Source organism: Ciconia boyciana, chromosome 2 (genome assembly GCF_034638445.1).
Source record: "Ciconia boyciana chromosome 2, ASM3463844v1, whole genome shotgun sequence".
Lineage (NCBI taxonomy): Eukaryota > Metazoa > Chordata > Aves > Ciconiiformes > Ciconiidae > Ciconia > Ciconia boyciana.
In genome coordinates, this window is record NC_132935.1 from 168698919 (window position 1) to 168710955 (window position 12037).

General features: G+C 59.1%; 1 protein-coding gene and 1 long non-coding RNA gene across 4 annotated transcripts; one reads left to right on the plus strand and one right to left on the minus strand.

Moving 5' to 3' along the window:
- Positions 1-4038: 4038 nt before the first annotated feature.
- On the plus strand, positions 4039-9640 carry LOC140648656 (uncharacterized). The gene is made up of 3 exons (XR_012041308.1): positions 4039-4530; positions 8560-8722; positions 9088-9640. It is a non-coding gene; the product is annotated as an uncharacterized lncRNA (long non-coding RNA).
- LOC140648645 (uncharacterized) lies at positions 7129-11675 on the minus strand. Of its 3 annotated transcripts, XM_072854977.1 has the most exons (5): positions 11407-11675; positions 10583-10709; positions 9632-9745; positions 9057-9161; positions 7129-8709 (listed from the first exon to the last, which is right to left on the minus strand). In XM_072854977.1, the coding sequence occupies exons 1-5, from the start codon at positions 11422-11424 to the stop codon at positions 7505-7507; spliced, it is 1569 nt and encodes a 522-aa protein (XP_072711078.1). In that variant the 5' UTR covers positions 11425-11675; the 3' UTR covers positions 7129-7504. The 3 variants fall into 3 exon arrangements, with proteins under 3 accessions (XP_072711078.1, XP_072711079.1, XP_072711077.1); XM_072854978.1 differs by lacking the exons at positions 10583-10709; positions 11407-11675 and adding an exon at positions 10023-10488; XM_072854976.1 differs by lacking the exons at positions 10583-10709; positions 11407-11675 and having other exon boundaries at positions 9632-10488.
- Positions 11676-12037: the final 362 nt, after the last annotated feature.

Consider the following 12037-nt stretch of genomic DNA (forward strand, 5'->3'; position numbering starts at 1 on the left):
ATGGCCCTACCTGGAGCCTCTGGCAGAAAGCACCAGGGGAGACTCGAGGTCGACCCCTAGGGTTTTGGAGTCGGGGATACAGAGGATCCGAGGCCTGCTATACTCCAACTGAAAAAGAGATATTGGCAGCATATGAAGGGGTTCGAGCTGCTTCGGAAGGGGTTGGTACTGAAGCACAACTCCTCTTGGCACCTCGACTGCCGGTGCTGGGCTGGATGTTCAAAGGGAGGGTCCCCTCTACACATCGTGCAACTGATGCTACGTGGAGTAAGTGGGTTGCACTGATCACACAACGGGCTCGGATAGGAAACCCCAATCGCCCAGGAATCTTGGAAGTGATCATGGACTGGCCAGAAGGCAAAGATTTCGGAATATCGCCAGAGGAGGAGGTGACACGTGCTGAGGAGGCCCCACTGTACAATAAATTACCAGAAAATGAGAAGCAATCCGCCCTGTTCACTGATGGGTCTTGTCATCTTCTGCGAAAGCATCGGAGATGCAAAGCTGCTGTATGGAGTCCTATACGACAAGTGGTAGAAACTGCTGAAGGAGATGGTGAATCGAGCCAATCTGCAGCAGTAAAAGCCATCCAGCTGGCTTTAGACATTGCTGAACGAGAAAAGTGGCCAGTGCTCTGTCTCTGTCCTGACTCATGGATGGTGGCCAATGCCCTGTGGGGGTGGCTACAGAAATGGAAGCAGAACAATTGGCAGCGCAGAGGCAAACCCATCTGGGCTGCCGCGTTGTGGCAAAACATTGCCGCCCGGGTAGAGAACCTGGTTGTAGAAGTACGTCACGTAGATGCTCACGTACCCGAGTCGGGCCACTGAGGAACATCAAAACACCCAGCAGGTGGATCAGGCCGCTAAGATTGAAGTGGCTCAGGTGGATCTGGACTGGCAACATAAGGGTGAATTATTTATAGCTCGGTGGGCCCATGACACCTCAGGCCATCAAGGAAGAGCTGCAACATATAGATGGGCTCGTGATCGAGGGGTGGACTTAACCATGGACGCTATTGCACAGGTTATCCATGAATGTGAAACATGCGCTGCAATTAAACAAGCCAAGTGGTTAAAGCCTCTGTGGTATGGAGGGCGATGGCTGAAATATAAATATGGGGAGGCCTGGCAGATCGATTATATCACGGTCCCACAAACCCGCCAAGGCAAGCGCTATGTGCTTACAATGGTGGAAGCAACCACCGGAGGGCTGGAAACATATCCTGTGCCCCATGCCACTGCCCAGAACACTATCCTGGGCCTTGAAAAGCAAGTCCTGTGGCGACATGGCACCCCAGAAAGAATTGAGTCAGACAACGGAACACATTTTCGAAACAGCCTCATAGACACGTGGGCCAAAGAGCATGGCATTGAGTGGGTATATCACATCCCCTATCATGCACCAGCCTCTGGGAAAATTGAACGATACAATGGACTGTTAAAGACCACACTGCGAGCAATGGGTGGTGGGACATTCAAACACTGGGATACACATTTAGCAAAGGCCACCTGGTTAGTCAACATTAGAGGATCTGTCAATCGAGCTGGCCCTGCCCAATCAAAACTTTTACACACTGTAGAAGGGGATAAGGTCCCTGTAGTGCACATAAAAAACATGCTGGGGAAGACAGTCTGGGTTACTCCTGCCTCAGGCAAAGGCAAGCCCATTCGTGGGATTGCTTTTGCTCAAGGACCCGGGTGCACTTGGTGGGTGATGCGAAAGGATGGGGAAGTCCGCTGCGTACCTCAAGGGGATTTGATTTGGGGTGAGAATAGCCAATGAACTGCATGGTATGGTGTTAATTGCTATGTAATACTGGATGTCATCACAACTATGGTTGCTATACGCCGTATCAACGGTATTTCAGTGAGAATCACCCAGTTTAATGAAGAATGAACTTTGATGAAACCAAGCAAAGTGCAGTGGTGATGGAACCAGAACTGGCTTCAGCGTGCAACAATCCAACAGCACGCACCCTCTCTCCTGCCCTGAAGGACGGTTATGGCAGATGGAGCCCAAAGCCATGGACTGAATGAACCCAACGGCCATTTTAGAGGGGTGGCCCATAGACCAAGGGAATGCTCTCTGTGTGTGTGTATCAAAAGGCAGGACAGGGGGTGGAGATTAATTGGAATGTATTGGAAAGGGTAGGACCTGGGCATGGCGTAGATGGTATAGAATAAGGGGTGGATACTGTCCTGGTTCCGGCCGGGATAGAGTTAATTTTCTTCCTAGTAGCTGGTACAGTGCTGCGGTTTGGATTTAGGATGAGAACAATGTGATAACACCCGGATGTTTTGGCTGTTGCCAAGCGGTGTTTACACCGGTCAAGGACTTTTCAGCTTCCCATGCTCTGCCGGGCGCACAAGAAGCTGGGAGGGGGCACAGCCAGACTGGCCCAAGGGCTATTCCATACCATATGGCGTCACGCCCAGTATAGAAACTGGGGGAGTTGGCCGGGGGCAGCGATCGCTGCTCGGGGACGGGCTGGGCATTGGTCGGCGGCTGGTGAGCGGTTGTATCAGTTTTTCCCTGGGTTTTTGTTTTTCTCTTGCTCCCTTGTTGTTTTCCTTCTCATTACAAATTATTATTATTATTTTGTTCCCATTATTAAACTGTTCTTATCTCAACCCCCAGTTTTCTTTTGCTCTTCCGATTCTCTCCCCCATCCCACCGGGGGGGAGCGAGTGAGCGGCTGGGTGGGGCTGAGTTGCTGGCTGGGGCTAAACCACGACGCGTGCACAAAGAACAGCAGGATTTACGCTAGCGCTTCTGCCGTTCTTTCCCGTTTCAACATTAGCAGCTTTCCCTGCACCGTTATACGTTTACCTCTTCCATTTCAAGTTAAGGTGGAGGAAAAAACCCCAAACCCCAGGACACGAGCGCCCCTCGCACGGCAGAGCGGCGTCACTGCCTGAGCACCCAGGGAAAGCCAGGCCAGGACCCCCCGCCAGGTCCCTGCCTGACCTCAGGGCAGGCACCCCACTCGCAGTGGCATTTTCAGAGGTGGGCATCAGCTCAGAGAGACCCAAACCCTGCGTTTTCCCAGCACAAAACTCCCCCGGGGTGCTGGGAGCCGTCGTCCCAACCCGGTAGCCACGCGCTGTTGGTAACACGCTGATCAGCCCTTACGGGCTGGGGGCAGCGCGGTCCCGACGGAGTCGAACACGAAGGAAGCCCCCGCCACGGATGTCCCGCGCCGGGGGGCTCAATCTGCCCGTTACCCGGGGACGTCGAGAGCTTGGCGCTGTCCCCCATGACACGCCGGTACAGCTCCCCCCGCCACGGCGTCCCCCTCAGGGAGGCCGTGAGGGTCGCTGGCTGCCCCCACACAGGCACCGCGGGCTCCTTCGCCGGTGGAGGCCCAGCGCCGCGGGGCAGCCGGGCTCCGGGGCCGCGCTGCTGCGGGCAGGGCCGGCGGAACACCCGCCCGGGGAGGAGCCCGTCTGGGGCTGCCTCGTAACAGGGCTGCGGCAGGAGGCCGCGGGCGAGCAGGGGACGGGCTGCGGCGACGGCCCCGCGCCAGGAGCCCTCCCCAGCGGGGATCGGGCCCCGCAGCCCCAGCCCCGCTCTGCCGCCAGCTCCCGCCGGGCCCCGCCGCCCGCCCGCCCCCGGCCCGGCCCGGCCTCTCTCCTGCCCCGGCGCTGCGTGGGGGAGGCGCGGGGCCGGCACCGACCCCCTGGGCCCCGGGGCAGCCTCGGGGCGGGGAACGGGGAGCGGCGGCCCCGGCCCCGGGCCGAGCCACCACACGGGGCCCCGCCCACCCGCTTCCGCCGGAAGCAGCAGGCCGCGTCCCGCGTTACCACGGCAACCGCGGCGGAAGGGGCGCGTTCTCCCCCCGTAAACATCCGCGTACGCACTTCCGGTGAAAGAGCCCCGCCTTCCTCGTGCCTGTGAGGCACGTCTCGGTCTCGTGACCCGGAAGTCGCGCCGCTGTCCCAGAACTCCCTGCGCCAGCGCCCGGTCTAAACCCCGCCCCGTCCCACGTGATGCCCGCCGGCCGCGCGATTGGCTGCTCTCACCGGCGGCGCCATTTTGTGGCGGCCGCGCTCCTCCGCCGGGCTGAGGCCTGCCCGCGGCCGCCCCCGCCATTGGCGCAGCGCCCCACGTGACCGCGGGGGCGCTCCGCCATTGGGCGCTGGCGCCACCGGCTCCGGGCCCGGCCTGGCCCGGCCGTGCCGGGGGGAGGCTCCGCTGTGGCGGCCGGGCCGGGCCCGGGGGCCCCGGGTGTCGGGGCCGGGAGCTCAGAGCTCGGCCCGGGGGGGTCACCGCCCGCGGGGGCCGTGCCCCGGCCCGCCCTCAGGGCGCCGGAGCAAAGGGGCCGGCTCCGCGGGGGAGGTGGGCCCCGGGCCCGACCGTTTACGCGCTCCCGTGTAATAACGCCCGGGAGATGTTTGTCTCCTCCGAGCTCCCACTGCAGCTTTCCTCGCCAGCCCGTCTCCTCCATCCCAGCGCACTCCTGCTGCTGACGGCTGGGTAAAGGTGGCACCTGGGGGGCGTCCCCCATCCCTGCAAACCTCCCAGACCGTAAGTGACGGAGCCCTTGCCCCTCTCGGGGTGCGTGACCCGGTGTGTGAAACGCCGGTGCTTGCTCAGGGTCAACATCTGTGACACAACCCACGTTTCCAGCCGTTGCACGTGTGAGCCTCTTCCACGGGGGCTCCGCAGCTCTCGGGATCTTGGACAATTCCCTTCGTAACAGCGCTTCGTGCTGTTCTGATCGCTCCCCAGTCGGGCACGGCCGCTTGGACAGCTGGCTCTCATGCCGTGTCATCTGCCCAGTCCTGCGACAGGAAAAGCTGGCAATGATATTTACATCTGTAGGCAGGACTGCACAGCTTCTGGCAGCCTTCCCAAGAGCTTCCTGATGTCATGAGGCTGAGGGACCCGGGGTTGTTCAGCCTGGAGAAAAGGAGGCTGAGGGGAGACCTCATCGCTCTCTACAGCTGCCTGAAAGGAGGGTGTAGAGAGGTGGAGTCGGTCTCTTCTCCCAGGTAACAAGTGACAGGACGAGAGGAAGTGGCCTCAAGTTGTACCAGGGGAGGTTTAGACTGGATATTAGGAAAAATGTCTTCACTGAAAGGGTTGCCAAGCGCTGGCACAGGCTGCCCAGGGCAGTGGTGGAGTCCCCATCCCTGGAGGGATTTAAAAGCCGTGTGGACGTGGTGCTCAGGCACATGGTGTAGTGGTGGGCTTGGCAGCGCTGGGTTAACGGTTGGACTCGATGATCTTAAAGGTCTTTTCCAACGTAAATTAAGTGAAGAATGAAATGAAACAATTCTATATGCAAACACCTTCTCACGACCTCGGTATCACAGTAACATTCATCATGTAAAAGGGCAAAGCGGGTGTTGGGATATTTGAGATTTTTGTTCAGCTTAAAAATCCCCCAGCCCTTCTCCACCTGTATGTTAACGTGAGGCAGATCCTCGGACAACAGGATCTCCCACAGCGTGACCTCCTTGTGCGCGGACCTCCCCGGCTTGGCAGGCAGGTCTTAGGCGCTGACAGCTCTGCAGCTGCCAGATCCCTCAGCACTGTAATGCCACAAAACCACCACCAAAATGGAGGATATTGGTTAAAGTCAGCTGGGCAGAGACAGTCTTGTCAGGTGGCACCTCAAGGTGTTCCTGTGCCTATGCTAGGAGTAATTCCCAAATGGCACTCACGGCAGGATTTACCTTACCCCCAGCTTTGCTATTCCCTTTTCCCTTCTGGGTTGTCCCCCTTTACCAGCCTCATCCCCTCCCAAATAAAAATGCCACTCTTCATTATTCTTTCACATTCACAGAATCACAGAGTCGTTTAGGTTGGAAAAGACCTTTAAGATCATCGAGTCCAACCGTTAACCCAGCGCTGCCAAGCCCACCACTACACCATGGCCCTGAGCACCACGCCTACACAGCTTTTAAATACCTCCAGGGATGGCGACTCCACCACTTCCCTGGGCAGCCTGTGCCAGTGCTGGACAACCCCTTCCGTGAAGTAAAATTTCCTAATATCCAGTCTAAACCTCCCCTGGCGCAACTTGAGGCCATTTCCTCTCGTCCTGTCACTTGTTACCTGGGAGAAGAGACCGACCCCACCTCGCTACAGCCTCCTTTCAGGCAGTTGTAGAGAGCGATGAGGTCTCCCCTCAGCCTCCTTTTCTCCAGGCTGAACAACCCCAGGTCCCTCAGCCGCTCCCCATCAGCCTTGTGCTCCAGACCCTTCCCCAGCTCCGTTGCCCTTCTCTGGACACGCTCCAGCCCCTCCATGTCTCTCTTGTGGTGAGGGGCCCAACACTGAACCCAGCATTCGAGGTGCGGCCTCACCAGTGCCGAGTACAGGGGCACGGTCACTGCCCTGCTCCTGCTGGCCACGCTATTGCTGATATAAAATATTACAAATTCATCCCAGTTTTGCTCTGCTTATACCCAATTTTGTTTTTTCTGATATTACCAGAGTAATCTCAGCCTTGTCTGGAATGAATGTTGTGGTTCCCTGGGCACTGTTGGTCGTGCAAGACTCCTCTCCAGAAGGTCCCAGTCCCCCCTTTCCTCACCCGGGGGGTTCCGCTCCCCCATGACCACTGGCAAAGCCCAGCCGCCCACACAGCACTGCCTGCTGCTGCTGCCCCTTCCCTTGCCGGCATCCTGCACATCCAGCAATTCCTCCTGGCACCTCCCGCGGTTGAATTCGGGGAGCTTCACCTCCTTGTCTGGGACCGGTCTTCTGCCAGCAGCCGTAACAGCGTCCCCGTTACAGAAATCTGCTGAACAGTGGTTTTTTTCAGTAGTTTTAGAAAGAGAACGCTGCAGGGTTCCACGCGGGACATCCCCGCCTGCTTTTATAAGTGATAGCTGCAAAACCTCATCAAAAAACAAAGTCCCCCTTCAACACTGTAGGAGATTAGTAACGCACCCTAAAAATCTCTCTCCATTCAGAATTCTTAAATTAACAGTAGGAAAACCCCAAAAGCCGGGCACGCTGCCTGCATCAGGCAGAGCGAAGCACTCAGCTGGGTCCGGTGCCCCGAAGACCCGGGGGGATTCCTCCCCGCCTGGGCCTGGTGAGCAGCTGCTCCTTTGTTTGCAAGCGCAGCCCGCACGCAGATGGACACACCACGGAGTGTGGCAACACGGACAATGATTTAAAACGGTTTAATGAGAAGACAGGAAAGACCGCAGTGATCAGGCACAGCCTGGCCAGAAAACATACCGACCAGCTGCCTGCTCACACGCGGCTGCCCGTCCTTCCACCTTCGCTCCGTTCTCCCGTGCTTCCTCCTTTATCCACACTGATCCTTCCCCTTCCCTTGGCCTTTTCCCTGAAGCCTCCCAGACAATCCCAGCTTCCCCAGCAGGCGCCGCATACCGAGTTTTATACCCACTAATCCGCCTCCCTACGCCTTTCACAGCGTTTCTTCGCTCAGACCACTTCAGTGTGTTTTGCTGCAGGGAGGAAGGTCCCAACTTCACCTCAACAGACGGAAGAGTCGCTGCTGACCTTCCGCTGACGATCAGCTGTCTATCTGAATGACGATGGGCCAGATATCCTTACGCTGAGAGTAGCCCCCGAGCTCAAAGTTCTGGCATACGGAGTCCAACATGTGGTCGACAGTCCGCATCACCATTTTATACGCATCATGCAGCGATACATAATTTGAATTAACGAGTTCGTGTCCTTCCACATTTTGCTTAGCGTCAGGGCTCTGGATCAGCCGTGCCCTCTGCGCCTCGGGGTGCGTCGCTTCCCTCTTCACCTCCGCAGCTGCATTTGAGGGTGGGGGTGCAGCCGTGGGTTCAAAAGACACCACAGGGGCGTGAAGTGCTTCTGACGTCCCCCCTTGGGACCCGCCCTCGCTCTGAGGCTGGGGGGGCACAGTCTGCTGCTTTGCAGGAGGACAAAATGCCCCACACGTTCCCTTCGTGGGGTCGTCTTCTGCCTCAGCAGGAGGGAGAGTCACTGGGACAGCGGGTTCAGAAAGACAGCCCGTGCTGGAGGAACCCTGGAGAAACTCCAGCCTCTTGCTGGCGCAAGGCTTGTAAAGCCACATCATTCGCTTGGCTTTCCTGATGATTCGCCCTATTTGGGATTTTCGCTTTGCCAGCCTGTGAAGCATGGCCCGAGCCTTCCCGTTAAGACGAACAATTTTATTAACTCTACGCTGATAACGAATCCTTTGCACGTGACAGTATTCGTGGTCCTTAAGTGCTGAGACACCAGCCGTGAGGTTCCTGCAGTAGTCGTGTTCGCTCAGAGGACACGGACATGGGATGCAGCGCAAGAGCTGTGTCTCACTCATCACACAGTAGCAGTGGTCTTTCAAAATACTCTCATTCAGATCCTCAACACACAGTTCCCTATTTCCCTGGAGAAATGTCACTTCTCCCAAGGTGCGTTGACTCTTTTGGGCACTCCTCTGAAACCCCTCCCTAGGGTCACCACGCAGACGCTCCTGAAGATCCGCCTTTTTGTTCTGCTGTTCCATCACTGGATGAAGCGGGAATCCTCTGCTTTGAGTTACATTTGCTGTGACCTCTCGTTCATCCTCTACTTCTCCTTCTTTCCCAGACCAGAAGACTGTCCGTGCCCGGCCTTGGCTTTCCACCAGCCCCACTCCTCTGCCAGCTGCCTCTGATGGCAACTCGCTCCTACCCCCGAGACACTTGAACTTGTTCAGCAGTCTTCTAGACCGGAGACGCCACTGCATGCAACGTCCTCCTGCCGAGAAAAGGTGGGGAAGAGTTTACCTTTTTCCTGGCTGGGGCACGGTGATGGGACAGGGAGAGGGGGACCGTGCTGAAAGGGGGGAGACGCTGACAGCCAGTAAGAAAAATCCATTCTCCTGAGTTCAGGGGCCACCTGGGCTCCACATGCCCAACCTCTGCCTGGATGGGCAGGACAGTCAAGCCCTGCCCGGGGATGCTGCCTGCACAGGGGTGGGAGAAGCCCTGGCAGCAATGACCAGGGGCAGCACAGGCGGCTGGGGACAGGGGTGGGGCTGGACCCCACCTCGGGCTCTTTGCTCCAGAGGCTGGTGGTGAGGAAGGGAGGGGACCAGGACTCACCTTGGCAGGGGGTCCGCGTCCTCTCCTCCAGCACACGGCGCCCGCCAGCACCAGGCCACCAGCCTGAGGGAGGCTCCTCCAGCCAGCTCACATCCCCGTTGTGTCCTGCATGGAACCAAATGGACGTCACCTTCCTGGCGGGGGAAGCCCTTCTGCTCCACAGCCACGGGGCCGGAGGAAGCCCTGTCCACCACCAGCAGCCAGAAAACCACAACACTGCTCACGGGGGACTGAAGAGGGGGAGGATTCTCCGTGGGACGCAGGGGACAAGCAACAGCAGATCAGCAACGTCTCTGCAGAGCTGCAGCCTTTGCGCGGGGAGACAGGCAGCCTCTGTTTCCCTCTGACATTGCTGCTGCCCTGCACGGGGAGGACTGCAGGGCCACAGGGAAATGGGGGAGATGCCTCAAAACAGGCAGCGAGGAGGGGGGGAGGAGGACAGGAGGGCAAGCGGGAACCCCAGAGACATGCTGGTCACAGCTACAGAGAAGGGGAGCTTGGGGTGGCCTTTGGAACATGCCACCACTCCCTGTCAAAGTAAGTGGTCCTACAGGGGTTGGATTGTTCCTGCTCACCTGGAGAGGGGCTGTCAGGTCCATCCCACCTCACTGGGCTCTGTGGTGTGCACACCCATGGCTCTTCCCCACGCTCCATCCGGTATAAAATGTCAGGTTTGGGGCCTGGGTAACCTGGGGGGTGGAGCAGAGCGTGTTGTTCTAACACAAACTGTAGGAATAAATTGTTAACATGAGAAAATAATGGTCTTCTCTGTGACACTCCAAGCTGCACTTCACCGTGACCAGAAGAGCCCAAGCAGAAACAACATCGAAAAGTAGAAAAAAGCAAGAGAGACATCAGAGCTGCTGCCAGAGATTAATTTATTCACAAGGACAACAGCAGAGCCCTGATGGGAGTATGGGAACCGACTCCCAACTCCGTTGACAGGCTTTCCCAGCGAGGGATTACCTGCCGCTCTTCCTAGGAGCAGCTCCTGGGCGTGGGACGTCCTCCCAGGTGCCGGGCTCAGACCCTTTATGCAGGTAATCAGAGATCTCCGTCCTGTCCTGGTGGCAGCGGGCAAGTCCTCTGAAGGGACCTCGCTGGTTCAGGGAGCTCTGCTGTCCTCCGACAAGTCCGCTCCCCTGCACCTTGCCTGGTATGTGCTACTCCTGCCCCGCTACAGCTTGAGCACCCAGGGGAGGGGACAGAGTCGTTGGCCGATGGCCAGGAACCCCTGACAGGTCCCTGCCTGACCTCAGGGCAGGCAGCTCACCGGCGGTTACATTTTCGGAGGCGGCCATCAGCTCAGAGAGACCCAAATCCTGCGTTTGGGTCTCCCAAAGAGTCTGCAGGACACCCAGGACCGCAGGCACTCGGAGCAGTTATCCTGACCCTGCGGCCACAGTTCAAAAGACGCGGATCAGCCCCTTAAAGCGCTGGAAGCAGCACAGTTCTGATGGATTCAAATACGACGGAAGGCCCCCTGCCCCTGCCGTGCCCCCCTGGAGTTAAAACTGCAGGTTTACCCAGGGATGTCAAGAGCTTGTAGTTGTCCAGCATGACGCTGCGGTACAGCTCCCTCTGCCCCTCCACAATGGCGTCCCACTCTGCGCGGCTCAGATAGACAGCGATGTCCTCAAAGGTCACCGGTTCCTGCCACACAAGGATTGCACCCTCGTTCACGCGTGGAGTGGAGCGTGACCGTGGCGCAGTCAGAGCCGCGGGGAAGAAGCATTTCATTTAGGTTTTCTTTCCCAGGTGCTATTTCCACCCGCGGGAGAGCTACCAAAATGTGAGATTTAGAGTGCCGATGGCCAGCGCTTCCCCAGGAGGCCGTGCACCCGGGGGGGGGGAATTATGGATCTTCAGAGAACGCCATCTTGGTGAGACGTTGCCTGGAGCTCAGCTCTGAGCCTTTCAGGGCAGCCCACGGTGACCCCACACGGCCCATCCCACCGACGCCCCAGGGATAACTGCCATCGGGCAGGCAGGAAGGGGCTCTGGCTTCTCTCAGCCACGTGGCTGTCGAAGGAGAGGTATGACAGGGACGGGTGGAGGGGGGCCATGTCACGGCGGGGGAGCCCTGCAGAGGGTTGGGGGGCACCGGGGGCTGCAGGGGGCAATGCCATGGAGGGACCGGAGCAGAAATGTCATGGGGGGCTGGGAGGGGGGTAATTTGGTAATTTCAGAGAGATCCGAGCTGGCGGCTGCTGAGGGGGAGCAGCAGGAACCGCCCCGGAGAGGCGCGAGGGGGGCGGGGGGCTGCGCAGAGCAGGGCATCGAGGGGCCCGGTGGCGGGGAGGGCAGGGCGGGCCGGGCCACCCTCCCTCCGCCAGCGCCCGGCTCCTACCTGCGTCTGCCCTGCCATGGTGCCCGGGGGAGGCCCTGCCGGGGGCCCGCTCCCCTCCGGGGGGGGGATCCGCTCCCCGCCGGGCCGCCGCGTGGGGCCTCAGAGCGGTGCTTCCGGTGCTACGGCGGCCGCAGGCTCCGTGCCGGAAGTAGGCCGCGTGACGTGACGCCCCAGAAGCGGCCGCGCGATTTCCGCGCGGGCATCCTCTCCCGCCGTCGCTCCCCCACGCACTTCCGGCCGGAGCCCCGCCTCTCCCGGAAGTGGCCAGCGCCGACCGGAAGTGTGCCCGGTGTGCACGTGACCCGCCGCTGCTCCCCAAAGGGGCGGGGCCGGGCCGCGCTCCACGTGATGAGCGCGGTGATGTCGGCGCCGCCATTTTGAGCACCGCCCCCCCCCACGTGATCGGCAGCGGCGCCGCCATTGGTCCGTCGGGGCGGCCGCGGGGTGGTGGTGGTGTGGGACGACTTCCGGTGCGGCCTCCTCAGCCGCGGTGCCGCCCGGTTTTTACTTCAGTGCTAATTATTTAGCGGTCATAGTCGTTATTAGCAATGCTGTTCTGTGGTCACGACTGCCAATTATTGCTTTATGGTGAACACCCTCAGTCAGTCTGCAGACCACTCCAAGCTGGGCG